Raw genomic sequence first — 22,012 nt, 5'->3', positions numbered from 1 at the left:
CATCGTTGGACTGCGGAAAGAAACCGGAGCAGCCGGGGAAAACCCACGCAGACATGAGGAGAATGTGCAAACTCCAGACAGACAATCACCCAAGGCTGGAGTTGAACCCAGGTCCCTGGCACTGTGAGGCAGCAGTGCTAACCACTATGTCACCCTATACAGCTACAACACTTTGCATCTACCAACACAGTATGTCCAAGTATGTCCTGTCCACAAAAAGGACAAATCCAATCCAGCCGTTGATTGCCTCATCAGCAAGATGATAGAAGGTATTGTTGACTGTGATCAAGTCATGCATGCTCAATGATAATCTGCTCACTTGTTTGGGTTCTGCCTGAGCCCCTCTGCTCATTACAACCTCGATCCAAAGATGGACAAATGAATTCAGGGGTGAGGTGGAGATGACACCCCTTGACGTCAAGGTTGCACTTGATTGAATGCTGCCTCGTGGAACCTTAGCAAAATTCAAGTTAATGGCAGTAAGAGAAAAATCTCCAGTGGTTGGAGTCATAGACAGCACATATGCATGGAAGATTTAATTATAGATTATGTTGCAGTTCTAAACAGAGAGGATTTACTCGATGATTCTGGGATTTAATCTGTTTGGCTTGAGTTGGGGGACAGAGAGGAAACTGTCACATGGGCTGTTACATGACTGGGAGTTTTTTAAATAGCAAACAGGAGCTAGATGAACAAATTTATTGGCAAATGTCAATGGAGCATAACAAACTATTAGGACACTTTCAGTAAGCTAATATAGACTGGGGGGAAAAGTAAAAGAGTCTGATATGCATTCAGGGGAACTTTTGTAATCAGTGTGTCTCTGGTGTAATAAGGAAGGAGGCGGTGCTGAACCTTGCTCTGGGGAATGAGCTAGGACAACTGGAACGTGTTACAATAGAAAATAATCTAGCCAACAGTGACAACAACATAATTTAATTTAGAGTAATTATGGAGAGAGAACGGAATGTTTCAATGGTCAAATTGCTCAATTGGATTATAGTGTCCTTTAATAATTTAAGAAGGGGCCCAATATGGGTAGATTGGAAAAGGTGATTGCAGAGTGAATCAAATAACAGGGCAATAGAGGGCCTTTACAGTGCAAACTGAGCATTTTTCTATAGAGAAGATAGAGCATCCAAAACTGGATATCCTGGATGACAAAGGAAATAAAAATTAAAATAAAACAGAAAAGGGAGGCTCGTGACAAACATCAGGAACAAGCTTCAGTTAATTAGCAGAAAGATTATGGAAAGTACAGGAGGAAATTGAAAAAGAATAATACAGGGAGCAAAGGGCAAACATGAGAAAAGATTACTGGGCAACATTAAATTGGACCATAAAACATTTTATAATATAGAGCTGAAGTTGGGATTGTTAAAGGCCCTAAGGGAAACCTTCTGTGGGTTAAAAAGCAGAGGAAATAACCTCAGGAAATGACCAGTGTCTGTTACCCCAGTTAATACCCAAGAAACTACTTGAGTTAAATGGCAGCAGCAGCTCATCGATGTGTTATTGGAATAACAAGCTGTGATGTTGGCTAGTTTGTATCTTGTGCTGCATTGTAGAGTTGTGTAAAATCTGAAGGATAGTTGCCTCTGTAGGACTTGAGCAGTATAAATTATGTTCTTTGCCTTTTCGCCCATTTCCACCCCTCCAGTTCAGCTGCGGCATGCGTTTTCCCATTGGAAGCAGCTCAGCCGAAGTTCTATCGCTCAACGAGGCCAAATGGAGACTGCTGCCCAACACTACGGACAGAAGATTATGATGAAGTGCCTGTCGTCCTGGAAGCAGCACCATGCTCATTGTTTGAGAGCAATGGTGAGTACAATAAAATGGTGCTTGGTACATCAGGTACAGGAAAATTCCAGGGAATCCACATGTTAAAGAGAACCCGGAATCAGAAGGTTTGCCAGGCTGATTCCAGGGATGGCGGGATTGATGTATGAGGAGAGATTGACTAGGTTGGGATTGTTTTTGTTGGACTTTAGATGAATGAGGGAGGGGAATCTCATAGAGACTTATAAAATTCTAACAGGACTAGACAGGGTAGATGCAAGGAGGATGTTCCCAATGGTGGGGGTGTCCAGAACCAGGGGTCACAGTCTGAGGATAAAGGGTAAACCATTTCGGACAGAGATGAGGAGACAAAGTGTGTGAGCTTGAGGAATTCATAACTGTGGAGTAGTTGATGCCAACACATTGAATGTATTCAAGAGGTGGCTAGATATAGCACTTGGGGTGAACGGGATCATAGGTAATGGGGAGAAAGCAGGATAAGGCTATTGAATTGGACGATCAACCATGATCGTGATAAATGGCGGAGCAGACTCGAAGGGCCAAATGGCCTCCTCCTGCTCCTAGCTTCTATGTTTCTATGTAAAACTAAGTGACTTGGTGATAATTTTTTGTGAAAAATTCAACTGAGGAGGGGTTAACTTAAGCTTTCCTTTTCCCATTGGGAATATTTTCTGGGTTCATTTCTAAATTTGTTCTTCTTTGATCGTCTGATTGTTACTTCCTCACAGCTGCGGCCAAATTGGCATTTGCATGTTCTTTGTTGCATGAACTACGAAGCTCTTCAGAAATTTCATGGCATGCTTTTAGCATTTTTTAAAATTTCCAGTTTCCACTCCAAAGAGGGTAAGCCATCCTGGGGTTTGATTTAACAGAGATTGGCAGTCACTGTCTACGTATGTGAGCCTGTGATCTGTGTTTGGCAGCACTGAAGAGAGGCACCCTCATAAATTAAGTCCCAGGCTCTGCCTTGGCTGATGTCCATGTTCGAGTCCCCTCTCCAAAAGCCAGGGACGGTCAGTTGGGCCTGATTGTTTCTGCTTGATGCAGTATGGCTCCAATGGATCACTCAGGGGAGGTGATGGCCTAGTGGTATTGTCATAGACTATTAATCTAGAAACTCAGCTAATATTCTGGCGCCCTGGGTTCAAATCCCGTCATCGCAGATAGCGGAATTTGAATTTTGTTTAAAAAAAAAATCTGGAATTAAGAATCTATGACTGTCCATGAATCCATTGCGATTGTTAGAAAAACCCATCTGGTCCACTAATGTCCTTTAGAGGAGGAAATCTGCTGCCTTTACCTGGTCTGGCCCACATGTGTGGGTTAGAGGGATTAGTGGGTATAATTTGTAGGGATATGGGGGTAGGGCCTGGGTGGGATTGTGTTCGGTGCAGACTCGATGGGTCGAAGGGCCTCTTTCTGCACTGTAGGATTCTATGAAATTCTATGTGATTACATAAGAGCATAAGAAATAGGAGCAGGAGTAGGCCATCTAGCCCTTTGAGCCTGCCCCGCCATTCAACAAGATTATGGCTGATCTGTCGTGGCTCAGTTCCACATTCCCGCCCTCTCCCCATAACCCTTAATCCCCTCTCTTATCAAAAACCCATCAACCCGCGTCTTAAAAATATTTAGCGAGGTAGCCTCCACCACTTCAACGGGCAGAGAATTCCAGAGATTCACCACCCTTTGAGTGAAGAAGCTCCTCCTCAACTCCGTTCAAAACTGCACCCCCCCACCACCACCACCACCACCGCCACCACCACCTTTATCTTGAGGCTGTGCCCCCTAGTCCTGCTGTCCTTTCTGAGCGGGAAGAACCTCTCCACCTCTACCCTATCCATCCCTTTCATCATCTTATACGTCTCAATGAGATCTCCCCTCATCCTTCTAAACTCCAACGAGTACAAGCCCAGCCTATCCAGCCTCTCCTCATAGCTCAACCCCCTCAACTCCGGTATCAGCCTAGTAAACCTCCTCTGCACTCCCTCCAAGGCCAAAATATCCTTGCGCAGGTGTGGCGACCAAAACTGCACACAGTACTCCAGCTGTGGCCTCACCAGTGCCCTGTACAATTGCAGCAAGACCTCCCTACTTTTATATTCAATCCCTCTCGCTATGAAGGCCAGCATCCCATTTGCCTTCCTGACCACCTGCTGCACCTGTAGGCTGGGTTTTTGCGACTCATGCACAAGGACCCCCAGGTCCCTCTGCACCGTAGCATGCTGCAGCTTTTTGCCCTGTAAGTACTAGTCCTTCCTACCATTATTCCTACCAAAGTGGATAACCTCACACTTGCCAACATTGTATTCCATCTGCCAGGTCCTCGCCCACTTGCTCAGATCCCTCTGCAGACTTTCCACACTCTCCACACAATTTGCCGTTCCACCTATCTTTGTGTCATCAGCAAATTTCGACACCTTACACTCGGTTCCCTCTTCCAGATCATCTACATAAATGGTAAATAGCTGAGGCCTCAGCACCGACCCTGGGGGCACTCCACTAGTCACCAACTGCCAATCCAAATAGCACCCATTGACACCCACTCTCTGCCTCCTATTTGACAGCCAATCCCCTAGTCACGCTAACACCCTACCCCCAACTCCATGCCCCCTAACCTTCTGTAACAACCTTTTGTGCGGCACCTTATCAAACACCTTCTGAAAATCGAGAAACACCACATCCTCCGGTTCCCCTCTATCCACTGCACTAGACACATCCTCGTATCCGGAACCACAACGATGTGGTTGACTCTCAACTGCCCTCTGAATGAGGGCAATTAGGGTTCAGCAATAAATGTTGGCCAGCCAGCGACGCCCATGTCCCACAAACGAATAAAGAAAAATAAAACTCAACTCCAACTGTTGCTGATAAGTGGCAGAACTACATTGAGCCCTGACAGTGCAGAAGGAGGCCATTTGGCCCGTTGAGTCTGCACTGACAACAATTCCGCCCAAGCTCTATCCCTGTAACTCCATGTATTTACCCTGCTAATCCCCCGGCTCTAAGGGTTAATTTAACATGGCCAATCCACCTAACCTGCACATCTTTGGACTGTGGGAGGAAACCGGAGCACCCGGAGGAAACCCATGCAGACATAGGGAGAATGTGCAAATTCCACACAGAGACCCAAAGCCGGAATCGAACCCAGGTCCCCATGAGACAGCAGTGCTAACCTGTTTCTGTGATAATGCCACTGCAGTATTCAGCAATGGAGAATATTGTGGGCATTCCCAATTGCACCCTCACTTGGTTCAAATCTATGTTTCATGACACTATCTACAGAAGAGCAGCTTCGTTTCTCCTGATCAATATTTATCCCGCATTCTGCAAACGTTCTTTTTTTACAATTTGGACTTTTCATACATGTAAACTGAGTCCCTGGTGCTGTGAGGCAGCACTGCTAACCACTGTGCCGCTCCTTCTGTGCTGTAGATATTTTATGATGCAGAAATAATGCCTGTGACGCGCTTGCGGATCAGATTATCAAACTGGCCAGCTGCAGGCTGCAGATTTGTAAGCAGAGTTGTGAATATGAAATAATTCATTGGCATATTGCGGCTAATAATAGTAACAGCCTCCCTGTAGTCTTAACTAGTGCAGTCAGTGCATGTACTTGAGAGTCAAAATAATATTATAACCATTTTCTCCCTATTCACAGCAGCACAGTAATTAAATGATCAAATTTCCTTGCAGAAGGATTTTAACCTCTGCTCTTAACGCTTTCGCAGTTCATGTAACTGTCAACCTTCCAGCCCCCCAGCTAACAAAAAAAACCCACATGTTTGATCATCATCCAGAAATGTGACATTTATAGAAAGAAGCAAAAACTTGCAATTATCTCGCAAAGTGTTTCGTAGCCAATGAATCATCTTTGAAATGAAGGCCCACACAGCAACCAGTTTACATGTATGAGAAATCCAATATAGCATTGTAAAAAAAGAGTGTTTGCTGAATGCGGGATAAATATCGGTCAGGACAGCAGGAGAAATGGAGCTGCTCTTCTACAGATAGCGTCATGAGACAGATTTGAACCGAGTGAGGGTGCGATTGGGAATGCCTACAATATCCTCCATTGCTGAATAGTGTGGCAGCATTATCACAGAAACGGGTTAGCACTGCTGCCTCACAGTACCAGGGACCTGGGTTCGATTCCGGCTTTGAGTGACTGTGTGAAGTTTGCACATTCTCCCTGTGTCTGCACGTGTTTCCTCTGGGTGCTCTGATTTTCTCCCACAGTCCATGGATGGGTAGGTTAGGTGGATCGGCCGTAGTAGATGCACAAGGTTACGGGATAGGTCAGGGGTGAGGCCTGGGAAAGATGATCTTTTAGAGAGTTGGTGTAGACTTGATGGGCCAATTGGCCTCTTTCTGCAATGTAGGGATTCTATGGTTCAAATCACAAAATCATTACAATGCAGAAGGAGGCCATTTAGCTCATCGAGTCTGCACTGGCTCAGTGAAAGCATTCTATCTATTCCCATTGCCTGCCATATCCCCATGACATTCTTTCTTTACAGATCGCAATCCAACTTCATTTTGAATACCTTAATTGAACCTACCTCCTCCACCACCCTCTCAGGAAGTTCGTTCCAGACTTCAACCAGCCTCTGGATGAAAAACTTTTTCCTCAAGTTACTTCTACTCCTTTTGCCCATTATTTTGAATCCGTGCCCTCTTGTTCTTCTTGTGCTTGAGAGAGAACAGTTTCTCACTGTTTACCCTGTCCATATCCCTCAGGATCTTGAATACCTTTATCAACTTTCTTATCTCCAAGGAAAATAGACCCAATCTTTCCACTCTATCCTCATGGCTAAGTTGTTTATCCCTGGAGTCATTCTTGTGAATCTCCTCTGTAATCTCTCCAATGCCTTTACATCCTTCCTCAATTATGGTGCCCAGAACTGGACACAGTACTCCAGATGGGGCCTAACTTTGGAAATTTGGCATGTCCGCTACTGGACCTACCTCGCACTAAGTTGATCTTTCTCTATACCCTAGCTATGACTGTAACATTACATTCTGCACTCTCTCCTTTCCTTCTCTATGTATGGTATGCTTTGTATCACGCAAGAAACAATACTTCTCAGTATATACTATGTCATGACAATCAAATCAAGTAACTAGTGTCTTATACAAGCTCAATACAACCTCCTTACTATTGTATGTAGGGCCTTTATTAAGAAAACCTAGGACACTGTACGCTTCATTAACTGTTCTCTTAACATGCCCCTGCCACTTTCAGTGACACGTGTACATAAATATCAGGGCCCAGTTGTTCCTGCACCCCCTTTAGAGTTTCTCCCTTTATTTTGCACTGTATCTCTTTTGTCCTGTCTAAATGAATTACCTCAAATTTCTCTGCGTTGAACTTTATCTGCTACTTGCCTGTCCAATTCACCAATATGTCTATGTCCTTTTGAAGTTCAAGACAATCCTCATCATAATTGACAATGCTTCTAGTCTTTGTATCATGCACAGATTTTGAAATCATGCTATGCACACCACAGTCAAGGTCATTAAGATATCTTAGGAAAAGAAAGGGTCCCAACACTGACCCCTGTGGAACTCCATGACAATCCTGCCTCCAATCTGCAAAACAACTATTTATCACTACTCTCTGTTTCTTGTCACTCAGCCAATTTCTTATCCAAGTGACTACTTTCCCTTTGATCCCATGAGCTAGAATTTTGCCCACAGGTCTGTTGAGTGGCACTGTGTAAGTGCCTTTTGAAAATCCATATACACCACATCAGCAGTATGGCCCATATCAACCTTCACTGTTGCCACCTCCAAAAACTCCAAGTTAGTTCAACATGATTTTTCCTTCAATGAATCCATGCTGGCTTTCCTGAATTATTCTGTACCTGTCTAAATGACTATTAATTTGGTCTGGATCCATATTTTTCCAAAAGTAATCTCTTGTTCAGCTTCTATCTTCTCCGCCAACATTTGATTCAAACTCACTCACCTCAGATACGTTCTCATCCCATTGAGTTGGCTTTCTCCCAATTAATTACCCCTGTTTTGGATTACTTCTTGTCCTTTTCCATGGCCAACTTAAATCTTATGATACAATGCTCGCTGTCCCATAAACACTCCCTCACTGTTATTTGATCCAGTTGGACCAACTCATTCCCCTAGAACCAATGTCTGTCCCCTCATTCGACTGGGAACGTACTGTTGAAGGAAAATTACTTTAAACACACTCCAGGAACTTTTGCCCTTCTAGTCCGTTTGCACTGTTCCTATTCCAGTCTGCATTTGGATAATTGAAATCCCTCTTACAGTTACTCCATAATTCTTATACCTCTCTATTTGCAAATTTCTTTCTCTATATCCCTTCTGCTAGTTGGTGATCTGTATGTCACACAGAACAATGCTATTGAACCATTTTCATTCCTTACCTCTAGCCAGAGATTCTGTGCTTGAACCCTCGGGATCCTTCTCTCTCTCTCCAGCACTCTAATACTATCCTTAATCAATACTGACACTTCCCATCTCCACCTTTTCTTCCTTTCCTGTTCCTGGGCATATTCAATGTCTAACCCTGCCTTTCTTTGAGCCTAATCTCTGTTATAGCAATAATATTATTGTTAATCTGTGACTGTAGTTCACCAATCTTATTAATCATCCTCCATGCCTTCGCATACATGTACATTAATCTTGATTTAAGCCATATAACTTTGCGCCTTACTCTGATCCCTTCTAATGAATTATCATACCCTACTCTAATTCTGTCGACTCTCCAAGTATTCTGTTTACCTCGATACCACTCTACTCTCTGATATATTCGCCTCATCAGTTCAGACTTCTCTACTCACTTCTGGCACTGGAGAGGGTGCAGAGGAGATTCACAAGGTTGATTCTGGAGTTGAGAGGGTTTGCTTATAAGAACATAATAAGAACATAAGAAATAGGAGCAGGAGTAGGCCATCTGGCCCCTCGAGCCTGCCCCGCCATTCAATAAGATCATGGCTGATCTGTTGTGGCTCAGTTCCACATTCCCGCCCTCTCCCCATAACCCTTAATTCCCTCTCTTATCAAAAACCCATCAACCCGCGTCTTAAAAACATTTAGCGAGGTAGCCTCCACCACTTCAACGGGCAGAGAATTCCAGAGATTCACCACCCTTTGAGTGAAGAAGTTGCTCCTCAACTCCGTTCTAAACCACCCCCCCCCCCCTTTATTTTGAGGCTGTGCCCCCTAGTCCTACTGTCCTTTCTGAGCAGGAAGAGTCTCTCCACCTCTACCCTATCCATCCCATTCATCATCTTATATGTCTCAATGAGATCTCCCCTTATTCTTCTAAACTCTAACGAGTACAAGCCTAGTTTATTCAGCTTCTCCTCATAGCTCAATCCCCTCAACTCTGGCATCAGCCTAGTAAACCTCCCCTGCACTCCCTCCAAGGCCAAAATATCCTTGCGTAAGTACGGCGCCCAAAACTGCACACAGTACTCCAGCTGCGGCCTCACCAATGCCCTATACAGCTGCAGCAAGACCTCCCTACTTTTATATTCAATCCCCCTCGCTATGAAGGCCAGCATCCCATTCGCCTTCCTGACCACCTGCTGCACCTGCAAGCTGGGTTTTTGCGACTCATGCACAAGGACTCCTTATGAGGAGAGATTGAGTAGACTGGGGCTATACTCACTGGAATTCAGAAGAATGAGGGGAGATCTTATAGAAACATAAGATTATGAAGGGATTGGATAAGATAGAAGCAAGGAGGTTGTTTCCACTGGTGGGTGAAACTAGAACTAAGTGGCATAGCTTCAAAATAAGGGGAAGTAGATTTAGACTGAGTTGAGGAGGAACTTCTTCACACAAAGGGTTGTGAATCTGTGGAATTCCCTGCCCAATGAAGCAGTTGAGGCTACCTCATTAAATGTTTTAAAGGCAAGGATAGATAATCCCTTTACTGTTCAAAAATTTAAGGGTTATGGTGAGCAGGCAGGTAAGTGGAGCTGAGTCCACAGCCATGATCTTATTGAATGACGGAGCAGGCTCAAGGGGCCAGATGGCCTACACCTGCTCCTAGTTCTTATGTTCCACTCCTAAATTTCCCCTCAGGTTTCCAGCCCCCTGCCGATTTAGTTAAAATCCTCTCGAACAATGCTAGCGAACGTCCCTGCGAGGACCTTTGTTCCAGTCCTATTAATGTGGAACCTGCCCTTATACAGGTCCCATTTGCCCCAGTGCCAATCCCAAATGCAAAGCAGACTCGATGGGCCGAATGGCCTACTTCTGCTCTTATATGGTCAATGCCTCAGAAATCTAAAGCCCTTCCTCTAATTCTGTTCCTCCGGCCACATATTGAACTGCTCCATCTTCCTGTCCATATGCTCACTAGCACACCACACTGAGAGTAAGCTGAATGTGAATGCTCTTGAGGGTCCTGCTTTTCAATTTACTTCCTAACTCCCTAACATCTGCTTTCAGGACCATGTCCCTTTTCTTGCCTATGTCATTGGTCCCAATGTGGATCACAATCTCTGCTGCTCACCCTTCCTTCCCTCAAGAAGAGTGGCCATTTGAGAGCTGCCAGCTCGGTGGAACTGTTCATCATTAAGAAGGAGAGGGAGGAATCCTCCCCACGTTTTTGATCTATGACTTCCTCTGACAATGATTTTCTTTATGCTTACCCGTATTGTAACAGAGACAGATACAGATTCTTATTCTTGATTGTGTTCCAGCTGTTGCAGCGACAGGGAGAGTGGTTTCAAGCATTACGACTTTGTAGACGCTACTTCACAGACTGGAAAGTAAAAGTAAGAAGTAAATAGGATGCTTCATTTGCATGGTTTCATCAATCCCTTGCGTTAATTTAAGCAACAGAGTAACATACCAATCTGCTCTAAAGATTCAGATAATCCTTTTATCTCCATTCCGTCTATGTTTAATTGCTGTAATGTCTTTCCCTTCTTAGAATAGACGTAGGCGAAACTGGTCTGAAGTAAAACTTACTATTGGTTAACAATTAAAATTTTAAAAATTACAGAGGATGAAAGAGACAGATTTGCTGGAGAAAGAGAGAGGGGAGGAAGCTGGTCCCAATTACAGACTTGAACTTGTACAGGATTCAGCTGAAAAACAGATTGCTGAATACAGCATTATAACTTCTTATCTATGTTATTAAATTTCTGGGCACACGTAGTCTATAACTTTCAAAAATAATTTGTAGCTGTGACCATGAAAGCTTGTTTATGACAAAACCATTTCTGTTAACATTGCACTTTCAGATGCAGTCAATCTCTAAGTTCATCCCAGAATTCCTAGCTGAGTCTAAAATGTGATCAGGTTAGCTTTAAAGTTTACATAATCAGCTACACAGTCAGAAATATCTTAAAATGAAGCTGTTTAACTAAAGCAAACCATACAAAGGATCCCATAACTGCCATTGTTTGGAGTTTCTTGGCCACAGATTCTCCAATTACAGTCAAAATTAGTTCATGGGTATAATCTGGTGCTGCCACTATTTTTTTTTTGAGGAAGCATCCATCTCTTTGTGATTCTGTCTGCACTGAGTCTGGTGAAACAGTGAAGTGTGAACAGAGAAAAAAAGCCATGGTTTCTACCCTGGATCTGCTAATCTAGGTTTAGGTCAGCAGGGAAGGGAAAATTGCCGTGTTCTTTCTGCTTGCTTGCTTGCTTGCTTGAATGGCTTGCAAAAGCAGGCACAGGAACAGCATTAAGTTGAGGGACCTGATGAGTCACTGCCCTCAGATAAGCAGTGGAAAAACGCACCTTTTCCTCCTCTCAACTGTGCGAGTTAGATGATAGGGCAAGTATTCAGACACAGTAGAATGAAGACTGCAGTCAATTTATCATAGAGTAGAATCATGGAACCCCTACAGTACAGAAGGAGGCCATTCGGCCCATCAAGCCTGTACTGACCACAATCCTACCCAGGCCCTATTCCTATAATCCCTCATATTTACCCTGCTAATCCTCCTGACACTAGGGTCAAGTTCGCATGGCCAATCAAACTAACCCTCGCATCTTTGGACATTGACGTGTATATTAATAGCTTTTCTTGCAGTACGTATAAAATCTCATTTGATTTACTTTATTTCGTCTGCAGCTGTTGGTGAAACACCAGGAGGATAAGCAGACAGCAATAGCTTTGTGGCATTGGTCTCTCTCACTTCAGGGGAAGGTAAGAGATAGCAAGAATTCAACTTTAAATTCCCATCCAGACTTCCACAAAACATCAGTCTAATTTTCTCCATCAAATTTGAAATATGGGTTATAATTAGAAGGAAAGTGCACGTGGCAACTGACAGCACAGGTGTACCATTATGGGTGATCTACCTAATCTTCAACTCTGCTCCAGTGGGATTATTGCAGGGCCCTGACCCAATGACAGTAAATGCTGATCGGCTGGATCACGGAACAAGTTGAACCAGAACAAAACTGACCACGACAAATAACTTTCAGGCAAGATGTGAACCAGTTTCCGTGCTGTAAACTGGATGTTCTAGACAAAACTCTGGCTGCAGAACAAAAGCAGCCACAGTGCACACGCAAAATTGACCACTGCCTGTACCATTGGTGCATTGCTTTTACCAGCACTTGCTGGTACACTAGATAATCTATAAGTGTTTGACACTCTAGTCAGGGAATCAAAGGATATGGAACGTGTGGAGCTTTAGAAAAGCATCATATATAGGGTGCAGAAGACAGTTAAAGGCCCTATTCCTGTGCTGTACTGTTCTCTGTTCTCTGTTCTTTGCTCTGTACCCGAAACGTTATTTGGCACAGTGGTTAGCCCTGCTGTCTCACAGTGCCAGAGACCTGGGTTCAATTCTTGGCTTGGGTCACTGTCTGTGTGAAGTTTGCACATTCTCCCCGTGTCTGTGTGGGTTTCCTCCGGTTTCTGCCCACAGTCCAAAGATGTGCAAGTTAGATGGATTGGCCTTGCTAAATTGCCTGTTAGTGTTAGGGGACTAGCTAGGGTAAATGCATGGGGTTCTGGGGATAGGGCCTTGGTGGGATTGTGGTTGGTGCAGGCTCAATGGGCTGAATGGCCTCCTTCTGCTCTGTAGGATTCTATGATTCTGGATTGCTAGTACGTGCAGTGGGGGCACAATATTACTGAGCAGTTGGAATGCTGGTGGCCATGCTTTCAGTTGCTGCCTTATTCCTCTTGCTAGTGAGTTCCCGTTTTATTCTTTTTAAGATAGCACAACTCAAATTCTTTCAGTCTCTTATTTATTTTTCTTAACCTCTCCAAAGGTTTGAAAGAATTGAATGCACTCCCTTACGTTATTCTCTCTCTGTTGTCCCATTCTGAGGTTCTACTCACCTCTATCCAAATTTATCCGGCAACAACTTCTCTTCCCACCTCTAAATGAATCTTCAGCTCCCTGCTATCTGTCAGCAGCATGACCTGCAGATAAGATGGAAACTCACATACAGATAAATAAATTATAGAAATAGTGGCATGGTGGTACAGTGGCATGGTTAACACTGTGGGGTCACAGCACCAGGGACTCGGGTTCAATTCTGGCCTTGGGTGACTCTCTGTGTGACGTTTGCACATTCTTCCCGTGTCTACGTGGGTTTCCTCCAGGCGCTCGGGTTTCCGCCCATAGTCCAAAGATGTGCAAGTTAGATGGATTGGCCTTGCTAAATTGTGCCTTAGTGTCAGGAGGTTTAGCAGGGTAAATATTCAGGATTGTGGGGATTGAGCCTGGGTGGGATTGTTGTCTATGCAGGCTTGATGGGCTGAATGGCCTCCTTCTGCACTGTAGGGATTCTCTTCTAACTGCTTTGCACTTAGGTCACAGCTACAAATGGTATGCTGGTTCACTATCAATCTGATTCACATTGTTAACAAAGAGCAACTTCACCCTGTATGCTTGCTCTTATTCAAGAACAGTATAATGCTTTTGCTTTACATTTACAAGGGTTGTCCTTTGCTATAGCTTCAGAGCACTGGTCATGACCTTCTTGAGAGTCACATAATATAAAACTCTCAGTTGCTTTCCTCCTCAACTGCCTTTAATTTGGACCCTGTACACATTGAGGTAACATTAGTCCTCTGCACTTACATAACACTACCATAACATTTACCTATATTAAATGACAGGGTTTAAGTCCAGGCTCTTCTCCCGTTGCATCTTATTATGACTGTAGGATTTTTGTCCTAACATTTGCAAATCCTAACGCTGTTTCTGAACCTGCAGACAGTTCTTCGCATATCTTATTGCAGATCATTAACATAGGCTCAAAACTCTTCACGATCTAACGCTCCTGTAGAGTTTAAACACCGGCATTGCACTGTTGGGCCAAAAGACTAGTTTCCATGCTGTAAACACTACGTAACACCTATTGAACCGGTCAAGTGATAATACAGCTGCTTGTGAAATCTGAAAGAGCTGATATTGCAAGGATATTGTAATTGGCCATTTTCTGTCACTTCTAATTGTTTCTTTATACAAATTATTTCACTAGTAAATCTGGTAGACCCATTATTCTGCACTACATCTGCTGCAACCTAGTGAAATCAGAACAAATTAACATTTGATTATGACAAGCAAGAGCAAATTGTGCCTCTCAGTTGCTGCAAGTAATTGACCTGGTATGTCCTGGGTATTACATACCACTCAGCATAACAGGTGCACTAAAGCAGAAAAGCAGCTAATAACCAAAGCTATAAAAATAAGTAGCTAACACGGATTTCACAATCCTGCATGATCGACTTCATTGAATTTGAAGTGGAAACAGAAAATATAGATAAGGGTAATGCAGTAGTTGTAAGGTATCTAGATTTCTAGAGGGCCTTTGATTAAATCCTATGAAATAGTCTAATGAATAATATCAAACCATGTGAGCCGGAAGACAATTGGCAGAATGGATAGCGAGTTGGCTAAAAGACAGAGGGCAGGAATAAAGGGACCTATTCAGTATAGAAGCAGGTGGGAAGCGGGTTACCATAAGCCTCATGTTGTGGCAAATGTAATTCACAATTTGCATGAATTGTTTAGATTTTGGAATCAAGAACTCAATTTTCTAAATTTCTGAATAACACCAATCAATGTTAGGTAGTCAACACTGAGGAGGACAACAAGTTACAAAGAAGATATTAATGAGCTTGCAGAATGGATATATAATTGGCAAATAAATTTCAATGTATTGTATTTTGAGATGATATACTTCGGTAAGAAAAAAATAAGGAAGTCACCTCTTGGTTGAAAAAACAAGAATCCAAACGAGCGAACTTATCTAATTGAGATGTGAGCGCGCTAAGATTTTCTTCATTCGTGGAATATAGATGTCACTTGCTAAACCAGCATTTATGCCCCATCCCAGTTACCCTCAAGAAGGGGGTAGTGGTGAGCTTCTTGAATCATTGTAGTCCCTGGGGTGTAGGTACATCCACAGTGCTCTTAGGGAGAGAGTTCCAGCATTAAGAGCCAGTGATGGTGAAGAAATGGCGATATATTTCCAAGTTAGGATGGCATGTGACTTGGAGGAGAACCTTCAGGTGATGGTGTTCTCATGTATCTGCTGTCCTTGTCTTTCTAGATGGTGGTGGTTGTAGGCATGGAAGGTGCTGCCTAAGGAGCTGTGCTAAGTTGCTGCAGTGCATCTTCTTCTAAGTGGTACACACTGCTGCTACTGTTGGTGGTGGAGTGAGCAAATGTTTGTGAATGCGGTGCTATTCAAGTGGGCTGCTTTGTCCTGGATGGTGTCAAGTTTGTGGAGTGTTGTTGGAGCTGCACTCATCCAGGCAAGGGGAGAGTATTTCATCACATTGCCAACTTGTGAATTGTAGATAGTGGGTAGGCTTGAGGGAGTCAGGAGGTGAGTTACTAGTTGTTCCTAGCCTATAACCTGCTCTTGTAGCCACAGTATTTATATGGCTAGTTATGGTCAATAGTAAACCCCAAGATATTAAGAGTGGGGATTCAATGATGGCAATGCCATTGAATGTCAAGAGCGATAGTTGTAAGATTCTCTCTTGTTGGTGACGTCATTGCCTGGCACTTCTGTAGCACAAGTATTACCACTTGTCGGCACAAGCCTGGATCTTTAGTATCTGAGGAGTTGCGAATGGTGCTGAACATTGTGCAATCATCAGCGAATATCCCCATGATGCAAGGAAGGTGATTGATGAAACAGCTGAAGATGACTGGGCCTAGGACACGATCCTGAGGAACTCCTGGAGCTGAGATGATTGACCTCCAACACCCATAACCATCTTCCTTTGTGCCAGGTATGACTCCAGCCAGCAGAGAGTTTTCCCCTTGATTCCCGTTGACTTCAGTTTTGCTCAGGTTCCTTAATGTGACACTCAGTCAAATGCTACCAATATGTCAACGGCAATCACTCCTATGTTGTAGCTTCACCAGGTTATCACCTCTTTTTTTAATGTATGTCTACTGCTGCCTCTGGCACGTCTTCCTGCACTCTTCCCTGAATCTCCTGGCTTGGTGGTGATAGTAGAGTGGTGCACATGCCGGGCCTCGAGATTACAGATTGTGATTGAGTACAAATCCGCTGCTAATGGCCCAGTGCACCATGGATGCCCAGTCTTGAGTTGCTATATCTGTTCAAAATATATCCTGTTTAGCACAGTGGTAGTATCGCACAACACAGTGGAGGGTATGCTCAGTGTGAAGACAGGGTTTCATCTCTACAAGGACAGTGTGATGGTCACTCCTACCGATATGGTCATGGACAGATCTGCAGTTGGCATGTTGGTGAGGATGGGCTCAAGTTTGTTTTTCCCTCTTGATTCTGTCACCACCCACCACAGTCCCAGTCTAGTGGCGATGTCCTTTAGCACCCGGCCAGCTCTGTCTGTGGTTATATCAAACCGTTCTTGGTGATGGGCATTGAAGAATCCCACTCAGAGTATATTCTGCGCTCTTGCCGCCCTTAGTGCAAGGAGGTTTCCTTGCCCATATTTGAGCACTGATTTATCAGCTGAGGGGGGTGGTGGTACATGGTAATCAGCAGGAGGTTTCCTTGCCCATATTTGACCTGAGGCCCTGAAACTTCATCTGGTCCCGAGTCAATGTTGAGGACTCCCAGGGCAATTCCTTACTGATTGCAAAATTAGAATAGTTATGCTACAGCAGTTCATGTGGCTTCACATTGACAACATTCTTGAACAGATGCTAACAATCTCCAATACCAATAACCAAGTACTGTTATTGCAGAGCTATTATCTTTGTTACTGAACATTGAAATGCAGAAAGCTCCTGAGCCTGTGTATCCCAGAGCTGCTTCATCTCTGAAATGTAGAAGCTGTAGTAGGGCTTGTCCCACAGTTAAGGTCTCTAGTTTCATTATCATGTTTCCTTTCCAGGTGTTTGATGCCTGGCTTATGTTCACACTGGAACGGCGCAGGAAAAGGATGCGCATTGCAAAAGCAGCTGAAAGCTATCGCAGTCACCTGCTAAGAACAGGAGTGGCTGCGATTCTTCAGTACACCTCTGATATGATGCAGTTTCGCAGCCAAATTGCAGCTGAGCACCAGATGAAGGTATGTGTGTCTGAAACAGAATTCTCTCTCTCAATTCCCAGAATCAGCAACGGCAGCAGATTGCACTGAATCTCGGGTGTTTTTAAGCAATGGCATTTTCCAGATGATGGTTTGATTTCTTTGCCTGTTGCAACTGTTGCATCAGAAAGATATTTTCAGAAAAATCTGAATGGGATGTTTTCTCATCTCTGGTACTCCCAGGTCAGGTATAGACAGTTTCTGAAACATCCTCCATTCTGCCCCAAACTCAGGAAACCCCTTTTCCTGCACCCTTCACATCTTTCACTGAACTTGCAAGGACAGAGAGCTCTGCAGTCATGGTCTCCTGGGGATCCCTTCAAGCACAGTTGTGGAGGAATAGTTTCATTTGAGACATTACGTAATGAGCCAAAGCTTGCTGGCCTGAAGCATTTTGAGGTGTACACCATCAATTAAACTTAAACTCCTTCAACTTGAAACGTTTAAATGCTAGAACCTGCTGGAAGTCTGAGCTGACGTCGAACATAGAAAACTACAGCACAAACAAGCCCTTTGGCTCACAAGTTGCGCTGATCATATCCCTGCCTACTTGGCCTACCTTTAACCCTCAATCCCATTAAGTCCCATATACTCATCCAGAAGTCTCTTAAAAGACCCCAACGAGTTTGCCTCCTCCACCGACGGCAGCCGATTCCACTCACCCACCACCCTCTGAGTGAAAAACTTACCCCTGGCATCTCCTCTGTACCTACTCCCTAGCACCTTAAACCTGTGTCGTCTCGAAGCGACCATTTCAGCCCTGGGAAATAGCCACTGAGAATCCACCCGATCTATACCTCTCAACATCTTATAAACCTCTATCAGGTCACCTCTCATCCTTCGTCTCTCCAGGGAGAAAAGACCGAGCTCTCTCAACCTATCCTCATAAGGCGTGCCTCCCAATCCAGGCAACATCCTTGTAAATCTCCTCTGCACCCTTTCAATAGCTTCCACATCTTTCTTGTAGTGAGGCGACCAGAACTGCGCACAGTACTCCAAGTGGGGTCTGACAAGGGTCTTATAAAGCTGCAGCATTATCTCCTGACTCCTAAACTCAATCCCTTGATTAATGAAGGCTAGTACACCATACGCCTTCTTGACCACGTCCTCCACCTGCGAGGCTGATTTAAGAGTCCTGTGGACCTGGACCCCAAAGTCCTTCTGATCCTGTACACTGCTAAGAGTACAGCTACACTGACAATGATCTGGGAAAGGCAGTGGGTCATCGGAGACTTCAGATCATGTATCTCCTTCACCAGTGAGATTTAAGGATTGGAAACAAAGCGGACAAAAGGTGCATTAATAAATAGAAGAAAGAAAATCTTCCATCTGTATAGAGCCTTTCATGATCTCAAGGTTTTCTTTATAAAGCTGATAAAGTTTATTTATTAGTGTCACAAGTAAGGCTTACATTAATACTGTAATGAAGTTACTGTGAAAATCCCTTAGTCCCACACTCTGGCGCAGTTCGGATACAATGAGGGAGAATTTAGCATGGCCAGTGCACCTAGCTAGTACGTCCTTCACACTGTGGGAAGAAACTGGAGCACCCAGAGGAAACCCATGCAGACATGGGGAGAACTTGCAAACTCCACACAGACCGGGAATTGAACCCAGGTCCCTGGCACTTTGAAGTAGCAGTGCTAACCACTCTGCCACTCTCAGGAACATTTTACAGCCAATGAACAAGTTTTTACAGTGTACTCACTGTTATAATGTCAGGAGAACACAGTAAGAAGTCTCACAACACCAGGTTAAAGTCCGACAAGTTTATTTGATAGTAAACCCACAAGCTTTCGGAACGCTGTTCCTTTGTCAGGTGAGTGGAAAGTTCTGATCTGGGCACGTAAAAGCACACATAGTTTACAGACTGTAACCTGGTGTTGTGAGACTTCTTACTGTGTTTACCCCAGTCCAATGCCGGCATCTCCACATCATAAAGTCAGGAGTGCAGACAGCTCTCTCATATTATTTCATTACATAGATTACGTTTTTGAGGTGAAGTTAGTTGACAGAGGGATAGGATCACTGGCTTGATAACTCCCCTACTCTTCTTTAAGTTGTAACATGGGATATTCAATGCCCACCCTTGGGGGGGGGGGTGGCCTCAGTTTGATGTCACACCCAAAAGGAGTGCCTCCACCACTGCAGCATTCTGTAGTTCTACTCTATGTACAGTGTATCTCTGCATTCTGAACTGGAATAACAGCCTAGGTTTCTGTAGAACAGGAAGAATGGGCTGCGTTTTGATAGAAAGCTAATGGCATCCTAATGACATGTCATTATTAATGCACAGATTGGGCTGCAAGTTCAGGGCATTAAGAGATTTTGAGTGATACTCAAGTCCAGCAAACATTTATTTGTGGAGAAATAAACAGAGGACAAGAAAAGTTAAATTAAGGGAGAGAAAGAAGAGTGGGTTTTTGATAAGAGAGGGGATTAAGGGTTATGGGGAGAAGGCGGGAAAGTGGAACTGAGCCACGACAGATCAGCCATGATCTTATTGAATGGCGGGGCAGGCTCGAAGGGCTAGATGGCCTACTCCTGCTCCTATTTCTTATGTTCTTATGTAAAATAGTAAGAGATCTTCACAAATTTGAAAATTTTTACATCTCCAAGAAGTATTTGCAGTTATGAGATTGAACCATTTAAGTTGTTGCCAGAAATGTTAGTTGATATTGTGTTAATAATTGACATTGTGAAGAAGGTTAGCTTTATTTCCTTTTTTAATTTAAAAATGTTTTTGCACTTTTAATCATCAGCCCAAACTTTCAGCACTTTGCTTAATGGGCAATTAATATGCAAATCCAGCAGATTGTTAAAAATAATGCAGGGCTGATGCTGAGATGCAGTTTATGCAGAGTGGCAGAACTTGACCAGCAAGATTCACAATTTATTGTTTCTTTCTTAACCTCTTGAATTTGCTGCTCAAATTGTGCATTAGTAAAACAACATGTTTTGTTAACCTGCATTAGTTTCCCACAAAATTTGGCCTATTCCTCTCAATGGAGATTATCTTCTGGGGGTCATCCAACCTCAGCAGACAGCTGACGGAAGGGACCAGAGATGACACTGCAGGTACCAGCAGGGGGTAGTCCCCAAAATATCTAGCATCTTGACCCCAGAAAATTTGCCTGCAACAAAGTGAATTTTATTCTGTTGATAAATCTCACCGAGCACAAAGTGGATACTTGGAAGATTGATAATCTATATTATGTGCCACTTAACTCTGCCTTTACTGCTCCTTAACTCTGTCGTAGACTGCTTACAGCCTCCATCAGGTTGTCTGTCGCTGTGCTATGATCTGGAAGCAAAAAGCACTCTGCAAGAGAGAGAGGTTGAAGCACAAATCTACTGGGCCATGCAAAAAAACTGTGGTTTTCAAGCTTCCAATTGCTGAGGTTTGTAAAGAGAAAAGTGTCAGTATGAAAGCTGGGATCTTGAGGAGTGAACCTAGGAAAAGGATTTCAAAGGCTGCATCTAACACAATCAGAAATGATGGCTTACCAACAATGCTTTCTGGTGGAGACGTGGATCTCGCCACTTTGTAAGTAACCTAATTATATTTCTACCTGTTTGATAAGAGCTTTGATTCTAAAGTTGACACAGTGGACATTCCCTCATGATACTATGGAATATTACCACTGAGCTAAAATGACTGTGGGTTGAGAGTGTGTGGAGAAACCTGAAGGTTATAACTGAGATTTCTCACAAGCGGATGGAATAACTTTTTGAAAGTAACATAACGGGCTGCACGGTGGTTGGCACTAATGCCTCACAGTGCTAGGGACTGGGGTCTTGTCTGTGTGGAGCCTGCACGTCCTCTCCATGTCTGTGTGGGTTTCCTCCAGATGCTCCGGTTTCCTCCTGCAGTCTGCAAGACATGCTGGTTAGGTGCATTGGCCATGCTAAATTCTCTCTCAGGGTACCCACACAGGTGTTGGAGTGTGGTGACTGGGGGATTTTCACAGTAACTTCATTGCAGTGTTAATGTAAGCCTACTTGTGACTAATAAGTAAACTTTAAAACTTCTAAATCTAAAAATGGATCCTAGTTGTTTTAGTGAGGCCAGGTAACCCTGTAACAGTAGTATTATGTACAAGAGGTGTACTTTATCCATGAGATTGTAAAGCATACTGTGCAACCCCACCCCAATCCAGGATAAGACCTTTGGTTCTAAAGTTACTATGTTTAGCTCCAGTCACCTAGTATAGAAACTGTATTAGTATGTGTGAAATAATTCAGAGGTTAGCATATGAGTTGGTCGGTTAGCTCAGTTGGCTGGACGGCTGGTTCGTGATGCAGAACAACACCAACAGTGGGAGTTCAATTCCCGTACCAGCTGAGGTTATTTATAAAGGTTGTCTTCTCAACTTTGCCCTTTTCCTGAGATGTGGTAACCCTCAGATTAAATCAAAATCAAACAGCTCTCCCCCTTCATATGGAAGAGCAGCCTACGGCCATCTGAGAATGTGGCAACATTTGTATTCCAATAGATGTTTCAGTTGAACCAAATTGGGATGAAGCTTCTTGTGTGTAGGATAGCGGGATAAGATTTAAACCAATGTTTAGCTGGACGGTACAGTATAAAAGCAAAGATTGAGATTAATGGATAGGGGAGACAAGAGGACAAGTTTAAATATATAACTAGTAATATATAACTAGCTGTCAAAGAAAGTATCAGGCCAAATG

The 22,012-nt window shown here is 43.7% G+C and overlaps 1 protein-coding gene across 1 annotated transcript in view; it reads left to right on the top strand.

Annotated features, from left to right (window-relative positions):
• Positions 1 to 22,012, top strand: part of sfi1 (SFI1 centrin binding protein) — a 148,939-nt gene that overhangs the window by 101,529 nt on the left and 25,398 nt on the right. Inside the window, exons 22-26 of the mRNA XM_080208544.1 lie at positions 1,661 to 1,821; positions 10,500 to 10,574; positions 11,888 to 11,962; positions 17,126 to 17,302; positions 20,581 to 20,867. Coding sequence (XP_080064670.1) covers positions 1,661 to 1,821; positions 10,500 to 10,574; positions 11,888 to 11,962; positions 17,126 to 17,302; positions 20,581 to 20,867 — 775 coding nt within the window. The remainder of the gene's footprint in view (positions 1 to 1,660; positions 1,822 to 10,499; positions 10,575 to 11,887; positions 11,963 to 17,125; positions 17,303 to 20,580; positions 20,868 to 22,012) is intronic.

This window comes from Carcharhinus amblyrhynchos, chromosome 20, assembly GCF_965287045.1.
Source record: "Carcharhinus amblyrhynchos chromosome 20, sCarAmb.v2.hapA, whole genome shotgun sequence".
NCBI lineage: Eukaryota > Metazoa > Chordata > Chondrichthyes > Carcharhiniformes > Carcharhinidae > Carcharhinus > Carcharhinus amblyrhynchos.
Note: the sequence above shows the minus strand (reverse complement) of the source record. Positions and strands in the feature narration are given on the sequence as shown.